We start from the raw sequence: 24,518 nt of genomic DNA, 5'->3' as shown, positions 1-24,518 counted from the left end.
CTCCACATCAACAACTTTTCCCGTGACGCGAAGCAGCAGTGGTCTTGTCTGCACCAACTATGAAGCAGAAAAAGAAATATGTGATAGAAAAACATGAATGCATGTTGTTTTAATGTGTTGTTCATAATCTTCCCAAAGATACCTTCCCACATACTGTACTTTGGAGATAAAACTGAAGCGTATCAAACAGGATGAATTAAAAGAGCATGTCAGACAGTTCCAAACAGGACGAGTTTAGGACTTCTGTCGTGGTGGCTCTTTCTTTTGACAGTGTTAGATTATGTTGTAGGTTTCCCATTTGATCAATTTAATTCAATTTAATTACATTTTATTTATATTATCAAAGCATAACAAGAGGTATCTCGAGAAACTTTACAGATAGAGTAGGTCTAGACCACACTAAAATTTACAAAGATCCAACAATTCCAGTAATTCCCCCAAGAGCGAGCATTGAGTGGCGAGGAAAAAATTGTCATGGTTGTAATAATAAAATAAATACCCACTCCCCTTAATGGATTCTGTGTTTGAGTCCCTCTCCCGGTCCACCATGTTCACTAAATTAGACCTTAGGAACGCTTTTCACCTCATGCAGATCCGGGAGGGGGACGAATGGAATGCCTTTAACACGCTGCTAGGGCATTACGAGTATCTTGTTATGCCCTTTGGTCCCACTAACGCTCCCGCTGTTTTCCAGGCCCTAGTTAACAATGTGCGCCATGATTTTTGTTTGTCTACCTTGACGACATTCTGATCTTCTCCCTCGACCGAGTCCAACACACTGAACACATCCGGTTGGTGCTGCAGTGGCTTCTGGAGAACAGACTGCTCATTAAGGCAGAGAAGTGTGATTTCAGTCTGTTCTGTTCCTGTGCTTCATTGTGGAGAGTAGTCAACTTTGTGTGGACCAGGCAAAGATCAAATCCTTTGGCCTATTCCGACCTCAATTACGCACTTACAACGTATTTTGCGCTTTGCTAACTTTTATTGCCAGCTCATGCGCCATTACAGCTCTATGGCCGTTCCTTTTACCTGTCTTACCTCCCCTTCGGTTCCCTTCTGGTCTCCAGAAACTGCTGCAGCCTTCTCCCTGCTCAAATCCCGTTTCACCTCTGCCCCCATTCTCAGACCTGACACATCCCTTCAGTTTGTGGTGGAGACCCGGTCACCTGGCTTCTCCTCAGCTTCCAGCCCCAGTGTCTTCCCCTCAGCTCCTCGCTCCTGTCTCTCCCACACTTCCCCCGAGTGTCAAGCTTCCTCGTCTCTGCATCCCTATCCCTGGCATCTCCTTCCCCAATTCCCCTCTCAGCTCAAATAAATCCCCTTTATTTTGTTGCCATGCGTTTGGTTCTGTCTGTTCCTCAGCGTAACAAAAGTCCCTTTTAGGCAGAAACCTCAAACAGACCCAGGCTCTTGGTAGGCGCTGTTTGACAGGGCCAGTTGGAGGTGTGATGAACAGTGGCTACATAAACAATTATAGTCACAAAAAAAGATAATGGAACAAAATAGCAGTTGTTATAGTAGTTCACGGTGTGGCAGGGCATAGCAGGACATGGCATGATGTAGCAGGGCATAGCAGGGCACTGCATGGCAAGGCAGTGCATGGATCACCCAGAAGGCACTGATGTGAAATGGAATTCCCTTGGTATAATGTTTAATATCAATGTCCGGGTCATATCTGGAACATCAAATGTGTAGAAGTAAAATAGCAATTGCACTTGGTCAGAGTTTGTGTGCGTGCGTTCGTGCGTGCGTGTGTGCGTGCGTGCGTGCGTGTGTGCGTGTTGGGGGGAAGCCCATAGGCACATTCCTTTACTGGGTTAACAACAGCTGTCTCTTTGACAAGGGCTTAAATGTGTGAAAAATATATACTGCTACTATCTGCAATTTTTAAACAACAAAGCTACTATTATGTTATTATTATTATTACTATTATTATTATTATTATTATTACTTTTCACCATTGCAACACCTTAATTATGTTATTTATGTAAATACTGTATCATAATATTCCTTTAACTGTAAATATCCACACTCCTTATATTTCTTTATTTCTTTATTTATATTTCTTATATTTCTAATATCTGAGCAACTGTAACACAGTTTCCCTTCGGAGATCAATAAAGTATTTCTAAATCTGATTCTGATTCTGATTTATTTTTACGATTACTTTCTTTTTAGAACGTGTTTTACCGTTTTTTGTCTGTAAATCGTACCCGCAATGGTGTAACCTTTGAACTTTCTAGGTTATACCATTGTGGGTTAATTCTTCCCTCAAAAAATGGACCACAAGCTTGATCACGCAGCAACGTCTATGGTCTGGGGAGGGAGAATGACAGGTTATTTAGTGCTGTTTTGATATTTGAGTCTGTGGAATGCCTACAGATACAGTGATCCCTCTGTCTGAAGAGAAAGCCTCACAGATGAGGTAAGACTGCTTACAGCTATGAAACAATATCTGAAACAGATTGAAAGACATTTTCCACAACTTGATTCATGTTCCTTTCAGCTCGCTCCGGTGTTACCCCTCACAACAGAGAGGTGAAGAGAGCACAAAAGATGCACTCTTGCATGAGACACGGAAAACAAAGTCAGTTGTTGAAGGCTCCAGTGTCGACTGACAGACATTTTGGATTTCTGATCAGCTTTCCGACAGCTTTTGCTATATTGTTCTGCTGTAGATAAAGATTGATGTGCAAGACTGTGTGCAGATCCAACATGAGAATTACAGCAAAAAGAAGAAAAAAAACACCCTTGGCCTGCAATGTGTGCAGACACTGATTGTTCCAGCTTGTCTTCATACCTGCTCAGGTTTCACTGCAAGGCTTGTCAATCCCTCCCAGGACTTCAAACGCGGCGCTGAATCCTTCACCTTTACCTTCACTCGGGCCTTCACACCTTGCCGGCAACCTGCAGCGCAAGTAGAGCGATTGTAAATTACCCATAATTACCTAGATTTGAGCTCAACATAACAAAGACATCTTCTTTGCTGTTGTGTTATCGTTGGAACATCACATTGGAGCTAGCTCTTTCTAATTAAAGCTGACATCTTTCCGTTGTGCAGTTATCTGTTGTGCAGCACTGAGAAAACTTCATCTTGGCCAGATTCTTTGTTTTAGTGCTGAACATAAAAGTAAATAAGAAAGCGGCCATAGAAATGTCTGTCAAAGACACTCTTCAAATGTTCTGGCAAATCTAAATAAACTTGAGAGAGATAGACTCCACATGCGGTTCCTTAAAAAAGAGATGCAACTGGATGAGAAGACAATGGCAAAACTTGGCTCTAGGCGCCTGCTTCCATCCAGACAATCGCAGCTAATAACAGCACAAGAAGACAATGTTGTTCCCCATGCTCGCTGTTCAAGCCACTCTTATGCTTGCCATTAGATGTTCTCATTATTCCTCCCTGTGTCTTAATGCAAAGTGAAAACAGACTTGGACGGCAATGAAAAGTTACCCAATCGCTTAGATGTCAAGCGCTGTGTGAAATCCATTTATCCCTGATCATTATGACAGTGTTTTTCTGTCTGTATCGATAGTCATTTCCTTTCTCCCTGCAGCAGCCTTAGAATCTCCGACGCTGGCGCTGAGCACAGCACAGTCCCACGGAGTGCAAGCAAAGGAGGAAATCAATAGAGAAAATATTGCTGCGGGCTCACACATTTTTATCTTGCTTTGAACGAGTCAGCTTTAATTTAGCTTTGATCTCAATTTGCTGCTTTTGGGATAGCTTGGCTGCACATTGAACCAGGAGGAATAAGCTTCCACCAGGGCTTTCTTACAAAAGACCCTTTCAAAAGAGGCCTTTATTTTTGCCTATATGCGTCAGTGTCCATTACTGGTTTGCAAGGAATAAAGATAAACAAAATCAAAACAACTGATACTACAGGACTCGGAGACACATGGTGCATGTCCCATGCAGACAGTTTGTCAACCGCACTTTATCTATTCTAGTCAGGGTGTATTTACAGCCAAGCAGAGCAAATGTTGAACAATGTTAGTAAGGGGGCCACAATAAAGAGATCCTTAGTGTTGTTGTCAGAAAGGGCTCAGTGTTGTTTTGGGGTAACATGTTGACATGATGCACAGCTGGCGTTGTTCTCACTGCTCTGCCACACCACTCTTTTCCCCTACACATCATTAGAGCTGACACACCAAAGGGTTAGCGATATTATAGCATCACCTCAGGTCTGCTAAAGATGTCTGCCCTTCCCTCATCCTTTTCCAAACCGGAGCATTCTTAGGGAGCGGAGTTGTTTGGGAATGTGTTTCTCTTTTATAAAGCAGAGACAAAAGGGTGGGATAAATGACCAGGCAGAGAAAAGACCAGCGCCTTGCTGGGGAGAAAGGGAAGGGTCTAATCTAATTTGGTTAGAGGAGGATGTGTGTGTGTGTGTGTGTGTGTGTGTGTGTGTGTGTGCGCACATGTGTGAGTGTGCACATGCATGGCTGCAATGCACAGTGTGAGAGGACTGTGGGAATGGAACAGGAGGGCTGTGCTGTTGAATGGCGCCTCCAGAGCCAGAAGCAGTGGGGAGTCTCCCCAGACGCGCTGATTCCAGGCCGGCCACTCAAAGAGGGATTAGACCAGAAGAAGGCCTTCCTGATTAGCAATTCACACTCAAGTGCCCCCACGAGGACCTCGGCTAATAATATTGCCATCAGCGTCCTTCATCGACCCAGGCAAAAAAATCATTTTGACTTTTTCCAATTCTCCTTTGTCTTTAACGTCTACTTCTAATCGCTCGCCATGTTTTAAAACAATTTAGAAGGTCTTGTGGGACTTTCTAAAACAAAAAAATGTGTTTGACTGTAACTGTTTTTGGTTCATTGCTTCGTCTCAAGCCGCTGAACTCCAACAATCCCCCTTCTCCTCCTCTTATCCCACTCTTCCACCACCACTTCTTCCTCCCTTCCTCTTCTCTTTGCTGTTAAACGACCTCCACATGAAAGAGTATGATGTAAGAACACCCCCACTAAACCAATATTGCTGTGTCAAAGCAGTCTCAACCCAGATGTTATTGGGCTTCATAACAAACATTTATCACAACGCTGTTTATTGCAGATTGGCCGACAGCTTTCCCAGTCATATAACGCTCCACCATCCTTACAATTATACTGATCTACTCTATAAACACTTGAAAGGTTACAATGACGCAGTGACCTCCTCTTATCAACCACAAGATATAATGAATGAGGTCAGATGGGACTTTACCCATAATAACAGCAGTGAAACAAAGCAGGTTTTAATCCAGCAAAGTGAAAAGAAGAGTGAAATGAATTAGTCCTCATTTAAACCATATGAGCAAAGAATAGTGCAGCTTTGATGTTGACAGGGCTCTTCAATAATTAATTACTTGATTCATGTGCGTTTCCTCAAATCGTCTGACCCTTTACTAAAACTGGTGCTCTTATTAAAGCTTGGGACAGAAAAAATACCATGTGTGATGTTAAACACAATTATCATTGCTTTCAGTTGCAAAAAAATAGAGAAAAATATGCTTTACCAGCGTCCATTTATCTTCTTCTTTTTTGCACCAACCTCTTCACAAAATTGTGGAGTGGCAATAAGAGAGAAAATAACAGATTATGTTGATAAATGGGATCATCCTGAGCTAAACGCTGAATGCGTGCGATCAGGAGGGAGAACAGGATCCTCGTACAATGTGCTGGGCATGTGGACAAATAGTCTCACCTCCAGCCGAGTGTGTTGTTTCTTCTCTTTGTGCCCTCTGAAAGAGAAGAGGAGGGCCTTGGTTAAGAAGATTATAGCCCTACCCCACCCGTACGTTTAATCAACATGCCCTTTCAGCGCAGACAACAATGCCAAACATGTCTAAAACGTCCCCCCATCTCTTCCATAGCATACCTCACATGTTGGAACAGCATGCAAGGCATCTAACCACAGCAATTAAGAGAAAAACTATGATTACTCTAACTGATACGGAGTTGGTATGAGCAGCTCATGTTTTTCCCCTCAAAGAACTGATGGCGTCAATTTCGGAAATGTCCCGTCATAGTGGCGTGTTTGATACCTATCTCATTTCAGACTACGCAGAGAAAAATGTATTAGCTTCAACTCATTTTTACTGATCAAAATTCCCTAAAGATCCCAAGGAGCTTTGCTTCCTCACCCCTTCACTTCTTTCATCCATGGTTAAATATGTAAATAAAATGTCTAAAGTCATTCTTCATAGGGGAACAAAAGAAAAAAGGCGGCTGAGGGAAAAGACAGCCATAAAATTCCTCCGATTCTCCATAACATTAGCCAGAGGGGGGCCAGCTTCCAGCCAGAGCCGAGCAGCAGGGGAGCCAGCTCGCTCCATAGAATCACACATCGCAAATCCCACACACAAAAAAAATAAAATATCTTTTCAGCTTCAGCCATCAAAGAGCCCCCCCATCCCCCCCAACCCCCCTCCTTTCACTTTATTAGTTACAGAATTATCTCACAGTTGCTGATTTCTCAGAGATGAAGCTGCGTTGCTCTTCTTCATCACACTGTTATGGTTGCAAAGATGAGATAAAGTTACTGTGTGTGTGTGTGCGTGTGTGTGTGTGTGTGTGTGTGTGTGTGTGTGTGTGTGTGTGTGTGTGTGTGTGTGTGTGTGATGCACTTGTGTGAGTAGGAATGAGCTATAGAAGGGGGCTGTATATGAAACAGGGGGTGGTAGACAGGGAGAAAAAAAAATCATAAAAGAGACAGTAGCTGCTGAGGCTACAGATGCTAAAGACTGAACAGGCCTGATTCCTCCCCTTTTCTTCTCATTTTCAAAGACATATCATCATGACCAAAACAATCATGAAGGAGTGGGAGGCAGGAGGAAAAGACAGGAGCGAGAACAGAACAAAGGCGATGAATTACAACAAACCAGTAGACTGTGTCTTCTTATTAGACTGTGTGACAGTATTATCTTGTCAGCTTCATTACACCAAAGGCAGCGATAATAAGGGCAGATATTTGCTTTGAAACATGCCAGACAGGGTTTCCTAAAAGCTGAATGATCAGTCAATGGAGAGCAGAACTGGCCCTGGCTCTGGAAACACATTGATATAACAATATTCTTCTTCACATTAAAACTGTCATGTCTTTTTGTTCCTCTTCTCCACATCAGCTACATGATAAAGGTCTAGTGAATTGGGAGGGACAGAGCATGCATGTCAGCTGTTGCCATTGTCTTTGTGAGGGGTCAGAATATGTTACATGCAGCCTGCTACTACATCAGGGCTTTAGTTTTGTTTGACAAAGAAAAAATGCTTTGCATTTCATTTTGAATGTGCCACTAAACTGATTTTAACACAAAAATTCTGCTGGGTTGTATGGTATATAAGCGTGGCAGCTAAAAGCATTGCTTACAAACTGGGAACATGTTAGCATTTGCCATTTAAAAAAGTAAATTGATGAATGGGATATTTTTTAGGGCCAAGCCCTTTCAAACGTTAACAGCTGGATAAGTGGAATCTAAGAAGCACATGTGCTGCATAGGAGGAGGGTATTGTGTTCATAAGTGTACTCATACCCTATATTTATGCTCCTGCTCCACACACTGAGCGTGAACAGCTGAAATGCCACCACTAAGATATGCTGTGCTTAAACCATTTAGGCACGCTGGTGCCAGGTTTCTCATCTTGCCCAAACACATTTCTGAAATACTTCTAAAAGCACTTTGGTGACTCTTGTAAAAACTTACTAAAAGCCCTCCTGTTTACTTGGGATCAGTATTTTGCCCTTGATGAAGACCACTGCCAGCACTAGAGTATAAATCTTACCACCACAAACTTTTTACAAGGTAATGTGAGTAAGGTCTGGAGGATCTCACACATATTAAAAAAAGGTGAAAGGCCTCATAACCTGTTCTTCTATCACGCCACCCAGCTCCAGCTCCTCCATTAACAGACCGACGCAGTATAAAACCAAGATGGAGTTGCATTGTTGTTACTCACTGTAACAACAATGCATCATCAGGGTTTACGTGCGCCGTTTATTACAGTGGTCTATTTGCTGATGCATAATGTGCGGTTTATTTTATGACACACTGTGACTTTGGTGCTGTGTTGTATGTAGGCCGGCTCTCTACAGGAATTGTTTCGCTTTAACGGGCTAATAAAAGCACACCCATTCATTCATTTTCTAAAGCACTTATCCTGTCCAGGGTCACAGGGGATTGGTGCCTATCCCATGCAAGAGGCAGGTTATCTGCTGGACGAAGCTAACACATATAGTAAGTGTAACACATCCATACTCCATGAGAAGATGGTCGTTTCACCATTCGCTTCACGAGCGGGGCGCTTGGGTTACAATGCAACGACAACAAAAACTCCACTTTATTAGTAACCACTGATTCACTGTGTGATCATAAGCTCAAAAAGAAAAAGTTTTCTCGAGGGGAAGCTGAAGTGAATTGTCCCTGTTCAGTCGACGATGGCGGTGTGTTTGTGCCTTTTTTCTCAGCGGTAGAACAATAATCACTGATTGGACACATTGCTTTATGAATGTTGTTGAGTAATATCATTAATTACTTCATTTTATTAATTAAAATACCTTCCTCTGAGAAGGTTTTATCACCAACATTACACAACATGGTAAATCACACCCAAAAATATTCTCTGCAGCACAGTGCCACAGACACTTTAGCTTAATAAGATGTAAAGAATGAAACGGCTATTTACTGTAATGTGTCTGTAAGGCCAGCTGGACATTCACCATGGAGTGAGAGTCTCTTATTAGAATCAGTAATTATATTAATGGGTTTACCGAGGGCATATCAAGAGGTCTCTGTGAGGGAAAATTCCCAATTAAATTACCAGGATTGTGAAATAAATATGTAAGTACGGTTGCATTTAAGGTTACATTTGTGATGCCACTCAGAGCTGATTCAAAATCAGTCATTTGGTCCAAAAAAGTTAGAGTTAGACATCTGGTGCAAATACAGATGTCACTGTGAGAGAGCTATCTGAGCTACTAATGCAAGCTTCTCTTAGCATGACAATAGAACAATGTCAACACTTACGGATGACATTTGTAAAAGGAATTTCACCTTCTTATTTATTTTGTGGACTACTTCCTTTATTGAAAAAGACAGGATATGACTGCAAGGTGTTGTTGAATTTTGCACTATGAACATTGGCCAGAACACACTGAACTAAATTCTAAACGGATCCTAAAATGGGATGTGCTTTTATCAACAGCCTCAGACGTTTTCTCAACGAGTGGTTCCTGGTGCGTTCAAAAAACACAATATAGTCAAGTTTTTTCACTTCATACATCCATTATCTTCTCTTCTTTTTGCTATGTGTGTGAATATTGTTTGCAAACTTGTATCGTGCAATGAATTAAGCATACTTAATGAAAATGAATTGAGTGAGAAGATGTGGTAAACCCATCTGCTTCTGCGTTTATACATTACATGAAATGGCGTTCATCAACAATATATTATTATTTAAAGGGGAAATCCGTGCTACAACATGAGTCATGCATTCAATTACTTTCATCTTTAATTGATCAGCACTCATTTTGCTTGAACAATATTGAAGACTATGGTCTCTAATCATTATTTTTCAGTTTTTCTACTCCAAAAAAATCACTATGGGTTATTCCAGTCAGTCTACAGGGAGATGTCAAAGTAACTACAAGTATTCAAGTACTGTACTTTACGTGAGTATTTCCATTTTGTACTACTTTGTACTTGAACTATATTTCAATGGGGAACATTTTACTTTTCAGCCCACTACATTTATTTGTTGGCTGATACAGGTCACCATGCCAGTTCAGATTTTATATACAAAACATGTATCAACAAATAAAACATGGAGCATTTTATAGAGTAAACTATTAAAATATGAATCAGCTCCACTTTGACTTGACCAGCTGCAACATGAAAATGCTAGCTGCTTACACGTTAATGCAAGAAACAGAGTTTCCATAACACAACATTGAATGATGTAATACTCTTACTGCATAATACTTAGTACTTTACTTTTTATACTTTAAGAATAATATGCTATTAATACTTCTGTATTTTTTAATTTGTTTGCAATTTTTATGTGTAACACAATATTTTTTATTATTATTGTCAAGTCAATTTTATTTATATAGCCCAACAAATGACAAATGACAAATCAGGTGTCTTTAATATCTATACAGCACATGACATCCTTTTTCCTTTTCAACCCTCACTTTAGATAAGGAAAAGCTCCATCCAAAAACCTTTAAAGGGAAAACTAAATGGAAGAAACCTCAGAAAGAACAACTGAGGTGGGATCCCTCTCCCAGGGCAGACAGACATGGAAGACATGTGTACAGAATAGACCACTATAATACAATTACAATACAAACGTATCCATATGAAAAAATTATACACAGTGTGTACATAATGTATAAATTAAATGAATCCAGGAGGATGTCAAGCAGCTTCCAGGTTTTGCCAAACAGCTGGAAGCTGCCTGAGGCACATGGCCTCCACTACACCATGGAACATGGAAAGAACAGGCTACACAATCACACAAGAAGCAAAACACATCATTCACACACACACACACACACACACACAAACACACACACACACACATTTATATCATTACTTTATATTGAACAGCATCATCTCTGTTCTTAGACCCATGTACTGTATGTTTGGTAATGTCTTCCTGTGCATGACGGGCAATATGAAATTCGTTTTCTTATGGATTATCTCTTGATTAAAGCATTTTCTTAGTTTAAGTAAGCATCTGAATTATATTTAGCTATTTAGCTTACATAAAACTCTCAATGCCAAATCAGAGGTGGCACTGGACCAAAACTATATAAAAATATATAGAAAATGCTGTGCAACTGCAGATTGTTGCAGAAAAAAAGTGAATGTGTTCTGTCATTTCTCTAGTCTATAGCCTACATGCTATTTAGGAAAGGTAGGGTGCATTCTAAAACTTATTTCACAAGGGAAAGCAATGGAGGAGGGAAAAATAAATATGTTCTTTTTTTAAACTTGCCCTGCAGTTACAACATACATGCAGACAGTTAAAATCGGTTGTAACCAAAGCTCTGGTTTTGGTGCGGCTATGAGTCATATTACGAAACATTTTGGGATTCTCTTGAAAAATGTGTCCTGTCGTACCTAAAGTTGAAGTTTGCGGATGAGCACAAACAAACAGAAAGAAGGAAGTTTGCTGCGAGCCCTTTGAAACTGCTGTAATGAACAAGCTGTTCCGCACGATTTGAAAATAATCCGCGTGTCAGTGTCATCTTTCTTATGCAAAGCAGCTGTCTTTGAAGGCGGATCTTTTGGCAGGTTAGACCGGGACGGAGGCTCCGACCAGCTCAGACGAGCGCTGCCACCAAACGCAGCAACTGCCTGTTGACGGGATGAGTAAAATCCTGCAATTTTTGGGACACATTTCTTAATATCACCGAGGATATTTATTTGACTCATTTTGCTGACTGATTGATTGTTTCCGGTGCCTTGTGAGCAGCCATCCCCGACGCACAAAAGACTGGAGGACAATTATTTGGTTGCTTTTCTCAAGTTGTCGCTCACGGACTGAAATCGCTCCGCTGCACGGACAGATACTCCGGGGGGGGGGGGGGGGGGGGGGGGGAAGTGACGGATTTTTTGGAAAGAAGTAGGAAACAAATTGGAACACATTAGCACTACCTTTTACTCCCATGGGAGACTGAACTGCACGGTGCAAGAGAGAAGCTGAAAGTAGCTCCAACACTTCAGCTACAAACTGAGAACGCTTGAAAGCATGGACCTGAACGCACGCGACTTCCAGCGAGAAAACGTGTTCGGACCACTGCGGGGTTCATGTTTTTATTAATTAATTTATTTTATTGCGAGCCTACAATGAGGAAACAATGGTCTGGCAGCAGATAGTTCTGTAAGTCGCCCCCCCCCAACACACACATTGATCTGACACACAAACACCAGCCGGGTTTCATCACTGACTTTTTTTAATGGGAAAACCGTGTGTTCTGGTAGGCTAGTGGTGAAACATTTGGCCATTTGTTTTTCTTTAATCATGAAAAGGAGAATGTGTTCTGTTAAACCGAGCCTCATCTATGTGCTGCTGGTCCTGTGTAGTGGTGGGTGTTCAGCCATTAGCTCAATAGACCCCGACTGGTCTGGAGAGGGGAAATGTCAACACATCAGCATCCCCCAGTGTAAAGACATTGGCTACAATATGACACGCATGCCAAATCTTATGGGCCATGATGACCAAAAGGAGGCAGCGATAAAGCTGCAGGAGTTTGCCACACTGATACAGTTTGGATGCCACAGTCACCTCAAATTTTTCCTGTGTTCGCTGTACGCTCCCATGTGCACTGAGCAGGTGTCCAACCCCATCCCAGCATGTAGAGTCATGTGTGAGCAGGTCAAGCTGAAATGCTCTCCCATCTTGGAACAATTTAACTTCCCCTGGCCGGACTCTCTGGACTGCTCCCGGTTGCCAACCAAAAACGACCCAAACAACCTCTGCATGGAGGCACCCAATAACGGCTCAGATGAGCCTCCTAAAGTCTCCCACACCCAGCCTCCAGAATTTAGGCCCCAGCGGCCTCTAAACGGACAGGACCTGCATCCTAAGGACAGCAGCAGCAGGCAGACCTGCAGCAATCCTGGCAAGTTTCACTTTGTGGAGAAAAGTGAGTCCTGTGCCCCCAAATGCTACCCCAAAGTGGACGTATACTGGAGTCAGGGAGACAAGCAGTTCTCTTTGGTGTGGATAGCCATCTGGTCCATCCTCTGCTTTGTCTCCAGCGCCTTCACTGTGCTCACTTTCCTCATAGACCCACAGCGCTTCAAATACCCTGAGAGGCCGATTATTTTCCTCTCCATGTCCTACTGTGTTTACTCGGTGGGCTACCTCATCAGACTGTTTGTGGGAGCTGATAGAATAGCCTGTGACCGAGACAATGGGGTGCAGTATATTATCCAGGAGGGTCTGGAGAGCACCGGCTGCACCATTGTGTTTCTTATCCTGTATTATTTTGGCATGGCCAGCTCCCTCTGGTGGGTTATCCTGACCCTCACATGGTTCCTGGCTGCGGGGAAGAAGTGGGGTCATGAGGCCATTGAGGCCAACAGCAGCTACTTCCATCTGGCAGCGTGGGCCATCCCGGCCGTGAAGACCATCATGATCCTGGTGATGAGGAAGGTGGCCGGGGACGAGCTGACGGGCGTCTGCTACGTGGGCAGCATGGACGTCAAAGCTCTCACAGGCTTTGTGCTTATTCCTCTCTCCTGCTACCTTATTATTGGCACTTCCTTCCTGCTGTCTGGCTTTGTGGCCCTCTTCCACATTCGTAAGATAATGAAAACCGAGGGCGAGAACACAGACAAGCTTGAGAAGTTGATGGTTCGCATCGGGGTCTTCTCCGTGCTTTACACTGTCCCAGCCACCTGCGTCATCGGCTGCTACTTCTACGAGAGGCTCAACATGGACTACTGGCGCGTGCTGGCAGCGGAGCAGAAGTGCATGGACAGCAGCAGGCCGGAGTCAGATGAGTGCGTCATGAAGACTTCCATCCCCGCCGTTGAGATCTTCATGGTGAAGATTTTCATGTTGCTTGTGGTGGGCATCACTAGCGGCATGTGGATCTGGACCTCAAAGACACTGCAGTCGTGGCAGAATGTGTTCAGCAGAAAGCTAAAGAAGAGGACAAGGAGGAAGGCTGCCAGTGTGTTTACCAGCAGCAGGCCTTACATCAAACCTCACCCATCTCTCAAAGGGCACAGTACTAAATATGAGCCTACACGGCCCCCTCCAACATGTGTATGAGCCGGCTCTTTTTTGTATAAACCCAAAAAAACACTTGTAAAGCCATTACTTAATGAGACTTTGTAATCAGAGTGCCATCAAAAAAATATCAAGGTTCATGTTTTATTTATGCAAACTGCGTTGACGATATGCAACGTGTTTTTTGTGTCTTGAGCCATCTCATGCAAATAGAGCTGCATTTGTTTGAGAGAGAAAAATCTGCTACTCCTGGATTCACTTATCCAACTGACGAACTTAGTAGAGAGAAAAGAAAATCGTATTGTCCCCCGGACAAAAAGAGTGGAATAAACTGTTTGGTTGTGCCATGGGGTCACTTGAATAATGTGCAATAGATGTTTTCCATACAGGCATAAAAAAACAGACACTTGTACTGTTAGACAGACTACAGACAATGAAAGGACACCACAGACAATGGAGGCAAATGGTTGGAGGGATGAGTGTTGTGTTTTGATGCTTTTTAATGGAAATGGAAGCAGTGTCATACATATGTTTGAACTGGAGTGAGAGCAGCTGCTCAAGAACTTCCAAACTGCCCATTGTGAGACAAATCCATGCCATAAATGAATCAAGCACTCGTTATTAAGGAGTTATTTGTACACGTTTACGTTGTAAAACGTTGGTTTTTCTTTTTTTTTCCTTTGCTGTTTTATAGCACAAGGGAACATTTGTATATATTTCTAAAAACATCAGATTTTATAGAAAAATTAATAAAACGTTCTAGTTTTGAATGTTATAAAGCCCAAATTGTGTTTTGCAACTGTGTTCTTATCTCTCATTCTCATACAGCCGCATAAAGCTGGTGTTGTACTATTTATTTTACTATTGCAGCACTTTTGCTTGTTGCTATTGTGTGAAGTTCAGTTCGAAGCTGTCATTTAAATACATTATAAAAATTGAAATCATTTACCGCCATTTATTAATGTAATGGTGCAGTATGTCATAGCTGGGTTTTAACAATACGTTTGGCACTACGTTAGCTTTAAATATAATTGACAGAGACAGCATTGTTTAGATGACCAAAAGGCGACAAAATACATTATTACAATAGTAATAATTGATTGATGCTATGACCATACACTATATTTCTCTTGCTTTGGCAAAAGGTTTAACTCTGTAAAAAGGATGTAACCATGCTTGACATGTTGGTGCTTAAGTCAACACACACAGAAAGCATAAAAAGCAGCAATACTACTCTTGTTTTTAAATGTTCATAAGGAAACAATGGGACATTAATGTTTGGCTCTCTGGTGACATTTAAGCAACAACTTAAAGCAAAGAAATTAAAAAAAAAAAAAAAAGCCAAAGGATTGTACATGGCCTTCCAATTGCTGTTTATATTCAGGGAACAAAGGGACTTTGCATATAGTTTTAGATTGAGTGAGTTAATTTTAATATAAAATCACATTTTATTCACAGTTTTATGTAGTCGTGGCTTTTTATTTTTTTTGCATTTGGAATATGTGCAGTTTAAAGAAAGAATTGAATCTTGAAATGGTGTGAACAATTACAGCCAAAATTCATCAAAAGAAAAAGGGAAAGTGCTGTTGTCATCCCATAGATGAATAAGCATCTTCCCAGTTGTGTTTAATTGACCAAATTGTCCATAGTTATAGCTGTGGGTTTTGATAACCTGTTAATGATTTTTTTTTTTTTCCGATTCCTCACTGGCTTTATGCTGGATGCTTATATAACTCTTTGTATAGTTCTTCAACCCCAGCTGAAGTGGTTATACAACTTTTTTTAGTCCCCTCTCTCTCTCTCTCTCTCTCTCTCTCTCTCTCTCTCTCTCTTTCTCTCTCGCTCTCTCTCTCTCTAGCTGTGTTGCGTGTGTCGCTGCGTATCAATGAAGGGGTTATACAATAATCCAGCTCTCATTCAGGACAGGATTAGACCGTTTGAAGGGTTTGACTTTGAAAAGAGGATTGCTGCAAACCAAAAATACAAAATATCTGTCATCTCTTCTCTTCTTATCAGCAAAGCATAGTGGCATTTCTAAAGACACATCTGGCCCGGATTTGAAGTAGTTACATATTGACTGAAGCGGCACTCTGAAGCATGAGTAACTGAATACATTGTGCGGCATTGTGAGATGTTTGGTGTGTTAAACGATCTTCACGCTGTCAACAATTTTAAGGTACATGCTCTGAGAGCCACAAGTCTAGTCTTGACTCTAAGCTATGGCAATTGTTTTTGTCTTGACAGTGCTGACAGAGCAACATGAAAACACGGATACTTGAAGTCACTGTCTACATGTATCTTTATGTCAAGACAGAACCACACATATGAATACTGATAGATGAGTAAGCATGATAGGCATACACTTATGCTTATTAATGAATGTAAAAAAAGATGTACGTTTTGTAGTACAAGACCTTTTCTACCTTTTTCTGCTTCACTTTCAAATCTTTTATTGAGAGTTTAAAACCTCTGGTAGAGTCCTCTACAGTTTAATAAAGTTTCAAAAGTGTAGTAATGCTTTGTCCCGGAGGGCATTCAAGTTCCAGCGTCAACCCAACCAGTTTTAACAGTCAAAAGCACATGACTCACAACCTCTATGTGGCTGAATCAAAGTCAGCCAGTGTCTATTGATACTCTGAGATGCAAAAAAGGTGTGAGTGTTTCTGAGAGCTTCAACAGAGGCCACCTGGATAACAGCCCCCGAGGTGTCTGGGAAGGCTGTAAATATAAATGACAGTTACCACCCTCCTCCAGGGCTTCTTCAGCCAAACAGGCTTCACTTTGCTTCTTCCACTCTCTTCAAAGGGGAAAAAAAAATCCTGCTCAGAGTAAGGGCAAAGTATTGCTGGCAAGAAAGTTTTTTTTATGTGTGGAAAAATCAGACTCAACTGTATGTATCACTGGATTTAGGCCTTTAAAAGTATAGATCTTATAACATCAGATCACAGCTTTTCAAGCCCGGAGTGTCACTCAGCAGAGTGAATTTCAAACATATCTGGTGCTGCTGTTGCTGATCATTAAACGCGATGACAGGTTTTCTTTGACAAAGCGGGGAAATCCCGACGCAACTATGTGACTAAAGCCAATGAATCTCAGACCTACATATCATCAAACGTCATCCCACACTCATCCACTTCATGTCTCACATTCTTTTATGCCATGTAGGAGACATAGCAGTGTCGCCATTGGCTTATGATTTGTTGACGAAAAGGAGCCTCTGCTTGTGTATCAGTGTTGTTGAAACGGCAGCAAACCGTTTGGTAATTACTTGATTTAATTTAATCTGACTGGTTCACCGGCGAGCCAGGATTTTTATTTTTCCGCACTCTGTAATTGAGCTGATGTTAAGTGCCTTTGGTGGAGCCGAGCAGTATTACAAACATAAAGTCAAAATGACAGAACAATCAAGCCTCCTCTGCAATGTGATGATTCCAGTTCAGAGGGAAAGCTGCGAGGACACAACAACCCCGGTCTAAAACATGAATGCTTCTGTATAAATAAATGACTACACCTTCTTATCCATGCCATGTTATTCCAGATTCAAAAATCCCACAATGGGGAAATTCACATGGTTGCAGCAGCAAGGGATAGGGGGGAGGGGGGTACAGTACAAGGCACTCTAAAGAGAAACAAACATTAATAAATATGAGTAAAGAGAATAAAAAAGTCAAATGTATTTACAGTATTGCACAGTCAGATTATTATTGTTCGGTATATCAGTCCAGGTATGTGTGTGTTTTTGTCCATGTGGTCTACTGGGAGCATTGTAAAGTCTGTCTTGCAGTAGCAGTAGGGAAAGACCTTTTTGTATGCGAGGTGGGGGAGGAACCTGTGTACCTTAACTTTGTCTGCTGCTTTTGCAAACAGTCATAAAGTTCTCTGACACAGTGACATAAATCAAGTTGCTGGGATGACTGGCGGCTGAGACAGCTTCTCTTTGATCAGGCTTGGTGGAGACGCCCCATGTCCTCATCCTCAGCTGCTCTAGCAGCACCTGTTTACTAGTTCAGACCTGTCTGTTTGGAAAGCAGTGCTTAGCCTCTCAATGTCACAGACTCATACATGACGCACGCACACACAACATACAGACAAAGGAATTTGGCTGGTGCTCAAGGGTGGGTGTGTTTCTTTCAACATGTATGCTCAAAATGCGCTAGGCTAGACCCACAGTGGTGGAAGAAGTATTCAGATCCTTTACTTAAGTAAAAGTACTAATACCACACTGGAAAAATACCTAGTAAAAGTCCTACATTGGAAATGCTACTTAAGCAAAAGTATTTGAGTATCATCAAAAATGTACTTAAAGTATTCAAAAGTTAAAGTAATCAATGCAAAACAAATCCAGTTTAGAAACTGGAAACAATCAAAACCTTTCTGTCAATCAGCTAAATGTGTAATCGGTTAATCATTTCTGCTGTACATGTAGGCCTGTATAGTGTTAGTTTAATTTATAATAAAACATCGTATTTTCATGTGTTTTCTTTGCAAAAAATAAATTTGTGAAGTAACTAGTACCTAAAGCTGTCAGATTAATGTAGTAGAGTAAAAAGTACAATTATTACCTTTAAAATGTATTGGAGTAGAGGTAGAAAGTGGCATGAAAAGAAAAAACTCAAGTAAAGTACAAATACCTCATACTTGTACTTAAGTACTTGAGTAACTGTACTTAGTTAAATTCCACCACTGTAGTCCCATACTGATTATATGCACTTCTCTTATCAGACAGCTGCTCTACATGTAGATCTGATGCCTTTTTGGGGAGTTCTGCTTCCTTTGGCTGTATCAGAGAATAAAAGAATAGTCGGTGCATCATCACAAATGAAACAGTTTTGTTTTCCTGCTGAAGAAGTAACTTAGAGTAAGAGGGTAATTGAAGAAAAAAACAACTTTACAAAGAGAGCTGCAAGTTTTGCAGACCAAAATGTTATCAGAGAATGCAATGAAGGCACACTTTCATCCTTGAAGTTCTTCTGGTACATACATCCAGAGTTCTGAGGATTATGGTTGAAGGAGGTGTGGGTGGGCTTCATGTTCTGAATTGATATCCACAGCAAAGAATCTAGGGCAATATAAGAGTACAGTATATATGCTCAATATGCAGTAACAACCCATGCTGACAGCGGACACACACACACACACACACACACACACACACACACACACACACACACACACCTCTGTTGTTTCTGCTGAAGGTGAGAGTAATTACATACAAAACCTGGCAACAATGAGTTCTCTCCCCGCAAGGCGGGGGCAGGGCACTTTTTTCAAATGCATAATGAACTGCCTCGCAGGCCCTCTGCTGATCAAACAAGTGTTTGATAGTGGCTTTGGTTTGAAAGAGGACTGAATATGTTTATTTGCATGTGGAGAAGTGATTGACTTTGAGGTGGAGATCAGGCAGATTAGTGTTAACTGACAGAGACCTGTGCAAACAGACACTCCCCCTGCATACAAGCAGGGCAGCGGCGCACTTCCTTGGAGGACTAGTTAGGCTGAATGCAACATCACACAGACAAGAGCACGGCAACTCCTGCTACTTTTGAGACATTGTTCTTGGTATGCAACCCGCCCACCACCACCACCACTTTTTTGGCTCGTGTGGTTCAATGTATTGATAGCTGGCAAACTACATGAGAGATGAGAAAAACAATAATTGGCCATTCATCAAAGATATTTTCTCAGAATTCACTGCAGAGCCACATTCACAATTAGAAGCACGTTTGTTTAACAAGAGTGATACATTTATGGGAAAATACTGTAATGCAAGGCATACCGTGAAACGGGTGGAGATGGGATAACAGGTGCAAGGGGATTTTTGGCAGATTGTACACCATATCAGACCACAAAACATCATCAACCTGAATTCAACCTTAGTTCAGGCAGCATTCCTCTCACTGTAAACTAACTTTATAATGCGTTTTGTACTATTACCTCACAAAACAAGCTGGGGAAATAACCATACAGGACAAAAGTATTAAGATGCCACTGCGGCATCAATATTCTCATCTAACTCTGGACATGAAAGGGAAGGAGCATTTTTTATCAAAAATGTTGAACTAATATTAACTTAGCAAGTAGAACATGATGTTCTCCACCATCACAATGATGGATATGCAACATTTAACACAACACTTTCAGGTGTAAGTAGGAAGTATTGCATTGGCACCCATGCGTTGCAACGTGACTGGGAAGGCAAGAGATTGTGTGGTTATGGATGTGAATAGTCTGGTGTCAGCTGGAAGCAAGGTTTTCGCCAAGGTGATTTAGTAGCAGACTTTAATCTGCCACCTTCTTAATCCCCACTGCAAAGAGCTGTGATTTTCTAACAGCAGAATAACTGTGTGTGTGTGTGGGGGGGGGGGCTTTAGTCAGTTGACATTTTTAAACAAACACCCCCACAAATATACAGACAAAACTATCGTGTTTGTAGAAATTCAGACGCAGTGATTGGCTATTGGCTGTAGAAAATCATCAACTTCATAAATGACATTCCATAAAGCACAAACGTCATCAACTGCCTGTGTATGTGAGTACATGTGTATGTGTGTCTTCAAAATCTGCACCGTTTGTCACAAGTGGCGTTTTTCAAAGATGTTGTGAAGGCAGTGACAGCATTGATGGTGGAGTGGAGAGAGCAAGCACAACGGGAGACTGTCTACATGTGTATATATTTTTGAGTGTGTGAGTTTACAGACAGTATAGGAGCTATAGAAGGATAGACAGAGGGAAAGGGATGATGATGGATCTGGTAGGGCACCGCTGGGAGAAAATGCCTATTGTTCAAAGACACTCTCAGCAAACTTAACAAATAAAGATGGCATAGAGGGGGAGAACATGAAAGCAATCTACACAATCAGCTGTCACATAAACTTGGAGAAAACATCCTGGCCCCGGTTGCAGAATATACTGTGTGCTGACGTTTGACTACTTTTACATAAACTCAATGCAATGGACAGCAAGATACACAATAGCGCTACAACTGCAGCTGCTACTACCCATTTAATCATAACTTACTAACTTCAGGTACTATTGTAAATTCCAAACACCTCACAACTGTGTGTTAATGTTTTTCTTTTCCCCCTAACATACTTGCTAAGAAAAACAATGCAACCGATGCTGGCAGACGGTAAACATCAACCCCCTAAATACGTGAATGCAACTTGGGAACCAAAACATTTTGTATGCATTATTCTGCAACTAATATGTACACAGTACTGTACAGATACAGATTTCCTTTCAGACTGTGGAAGCATTGACAAACATGTCTGTATGTTAGAAACTGAACATTGTGGAAGGCTTTGTATTTTTCTATTCTGTGTTCTGACCCAAATTCTGTCTTGACCACATCCTGCTGACAAGTGGTAGCCAGGCCGCCATCGCAAATGAGAATTTGTTCTTGATGACTTGCATGGTTAAATAAAGGTTGAATTAAAAATTAAAAAGTAGTATAAGTATCCAGAGCCTTGAAGGTGCTATAAGCGATGTTGGGTGTCGTTACTTCTTGTTGTTCTTGTTGTTGTTGCCTTTTGTAGACCCTGGGCTGTCTGCACAGACCACTTTTTTTTTTACAGTGTGTTGTGGGGACATGCAGCTTGCGGATAGTGAGGAGATGTTTGCTGTATGTGGCAACACATGTTGTAGCCTAAAACACACGTGACATTGCTTAGAGCACCTTTAAATTAAGTATAATACCACATTGTAAACACTCTGTAAACACATTATAATTGTATTATTGCATTAATATTACTGGCATATTGACATCAAAGTAGTATTTTACTGTTGTACCTATTTGAGGTGGAGCTTATTCAAACTACTTTAAATACAGTGAGGATCAATGCACCCCCATTTATGGTGAATATGCAGCTGGAGCCTGCAGCGGGTTAGCTTAGCCTAGTTTAAAAAGTAAAAACACTGCCAAACAGCTAGCCTGGTTCTACCCACTCACTCACTTTTGTTACCTTTGGACAGAGCAGGCCAGCTGTTTCCCACTGTTTATAATCTTTTTGCTAAGCACATATTCTGTTTTGCATATTTACTGTATAATACAAGACTGTCAAAAATGTGTTTCCAGGACATTAGGTGTTGTACTTGTGTAAATGTACCATGTTCCATTACTGAACACAGCACATGCCCTACATAAGAAAAGCTGTATCAGAGATCTTAATTTCAATCCATGAACACATGATGACAGTGGAAAATGATACAGCGTCTGTTTTCAGTTAGTTGTGGTGTTCCGTTACTTGGTAGTCACATTATCAGTATTTTGCCATTCAAAGTCTTTTATATAGTTGTAAAATACAGGGTAACACAACAACATATTTAGATTTGTAAGCTTGCTTGTGTTTTTACGGCTCAGAATTTGGCCACATTCTTGTCGGTGTGGCAAAAATCCTTGCCACTTGCAGAGTATTTCTTTTTTTTCTTGGGGCATCAAGTTAATAGGAATGGGCACCCACAACACATAACATGTGTCTACAGCAGTCCAAGACAATGTCCCATTTTGCTCCCAGCTTGCTTTATGCAGTGACAGGACTGGAAGCAATTTGGGGTGAGTATTGAGGAACAGTTGAGGAGATGATAAACTACTTTATTGTTGGGTTTTGGCGACTGTATCTGATACAAGTGCACATGTTCCTTTGAGTAATCAAGCTATAGCATGGCAAAAGAATCTGGGTTTCCTGGACACTGGTGGTGGGCCAGATTGTCTGGTCCTGATAATAGTAATGGGAGTGTTGGCAGCAGCGGCTAATCTACACAGAGAAGGGGTCAGGACCCACTTATCTGGCCTGAGTGGAAAATAACGGCCCACTTAAAGGGCCAGTCTTTGATTGAAGTATGACAACCCAATTTAAATACTGTTGCCCCACTTGACTGTGTTTACAAGTGCTGTCTGTAGTTTGTAGTTTTTTTCACAAGCTGTTGCAACAACTAGTAACGTTGGAAAAACTACAACACTTCAGCGGTTCTAGCCAAACCAAAAACAAAAGAACAGGCACACCGCACACACTTTTTGGGGCGTGCGAGCCGGCCAAAGAGTAGTATTGATGAGTGGATGGGAAGCGCAGTACCCCGAAATGGATGCCAATAAGATTCTGGATGGAAAGTTTACTTTTTAAAAGTTGCTAAATGGTTCCATTGACAAGAACAAAGTGATCTGTGTGTTTTGTCGTGAACTGAGGTATTGTTGCAGCACGTCCAGTCTGAAATACCACTTAAAGGCCAAGCACACAGCTGATGCGAATTCTTTGCCCCCCCCCCCCGTCAAAGTATTTTTTAAACCCTTTTATTGATAGACGGTGTTACATTGTGTGAGAGATTATTTGCTCCAAGTGTGAACGATTGTTCCAAGTGAAAATGTTATGTGTGAAATTGAACATTACAGTAGGCTGTTTGCCATTGTTGTTTAAAAAAAAAAAAAAAAACATTTACACAAAGCAAGCCGAACCACTTTTCCATGTTAATAAGAGCATTAAAATGAGAAAAAATAATGTGACAAAAAGAAATCAAGGGCTGTTTAGAATAAATAAAAATGTGTGATTAATTGCAAGTTAACTATGACATTAATGCAATTAATTGCAATTAAATATTTTAATTGTTTGACAGCACTAATGTTCACATAGCAACTTACAGGCTTTGAGGCATTTTTTCACACTGAAATGTATTTCCTGAGCTTTTGATTTGAGACTTGAGGCGGATTGTGGTTTGCTTATATTCGTAAACTTGTCAAAACTTGAATAAAATGCACTCGTATTTTTAGTTTAGATGAGTAAGGAACATCCCCAAAAGATCTAATTCATTCTACACCTCAAAGTCTTCAAGAACAGATGTGAGCATAGCCAGCATTCACATTTTTAATTAAATAAAAAGACTGTAGTCCATAACACAGCTGGCCCAAGACAAAAGCCATTGCCCTCTGTAGTAAAGGGTGTTCCACAAAAACATGCAAACTATGTATCCGCATATTTACTGCACAGCACCTGCACAGTATTCTTACAAATGTTCCCAATACAGTGTATCATAAGCAAGAATGGCTGCCATGGAAATGAAGAACTAAATTTAGCTCTCTGTTTGATCATTGCCTCGGGTCATGGACAAGACTTTGAACCGACATGGCTAGATTCACAAAACAACATAAAGACAAGCCTCTGTTCTTCTGCTCTTCAAAGGAGAGAAAGGAGCAGCGCCACAGACGACAAAATGTATGCAGGCAAAAGACTAGATGTAGATGATGGGTGGCGCTGTTTAAGGAATGCTGCTCTGGTTGCAGCTTGTACTAGAATGCTTATGTGTTTGAGAAATGTGTTTAGTCTGTGTGAATTATAATTTGTGGTGTTTGCTATCAAAAGATTTGTAGCACTTTTGACCTTTTTAATCTGATGTACCACATCATCCCAATCAGAATTATACCTATCTACCTCTTCACTGACCTGATATTCATTTCAACTGATTTTGAAGTGGATTAATTAACAATACATAAATGAAGTGGATATAAGAATATCTTTGCTTTCATACAATGGAATTGTCAGTGTTTAAATTGTCATTTTGATCAACCTTTTAATTATTACTTTTTGCTAACTATTTCAAATGTTTATTACTTTTGGCTAACAATTTCAAATACATTACTTTGGGTTAACAATTTAAACTGTTTATCCATTACGTTTAGCTAACTATTTAAACTGATCCATTACATTTGGCTAACTATTTCTACTGTTTATTCAATATGTATAGCTAACTATTTCCACTGTTTATCCATTACATTTGGCTAACTATTTCTACTGCTTATT

At 41.0% G+C, this 24,518-nt stretch overlaps 1 protein-coding gene across 1 annotated transcript; it reads left to right on the top strand.

The window, feature by feature from the left end:
• Window positions 1-221: 221 nt before the first annotated feature.
• On the top strand, window positions 222-16,548 carry fzd10 (frizzled class receptor 10). The gene is made up of 2 exons (XM_032516393.1): window positions 222-232; window positions 11,484-16,548. Exon 2 carries the CDS (start codon window positions 12,013-12,015, stop codon window positions 13,771-13,773), a length of 1,761 nt encoding a protein of 586 aa, XP_032372284.1. The 5' UTR covers window positions 222-232; window positions 11,484-12,012; the 3' UTR covers window positions 13,774-16,548.
• Window positions 16,549-24,518: the final 7,970 nt, after the last annotated feature.

This window comes from Etheostoma spectabile, chromosome 5 (assembly GCF_008692095.1).
Source record: "Etheostoma spectabile isolate EspeVRDwgs_2016 chromosome 5, UIUC_Espe_1.0, whole genome shotgun sequence".
In the NCBI taxonomy this organism is placed as follows: Eukaryota; Metazoa; Chordata; class Actinopteri; order Perciformes; family Percidae; genus Etheostoma; species Etheostoma spectabile.
Note: the sequence above shows the minus strand (reverse complement) of the source record. Positions and strands in the feature narration are given on the sequence as shown.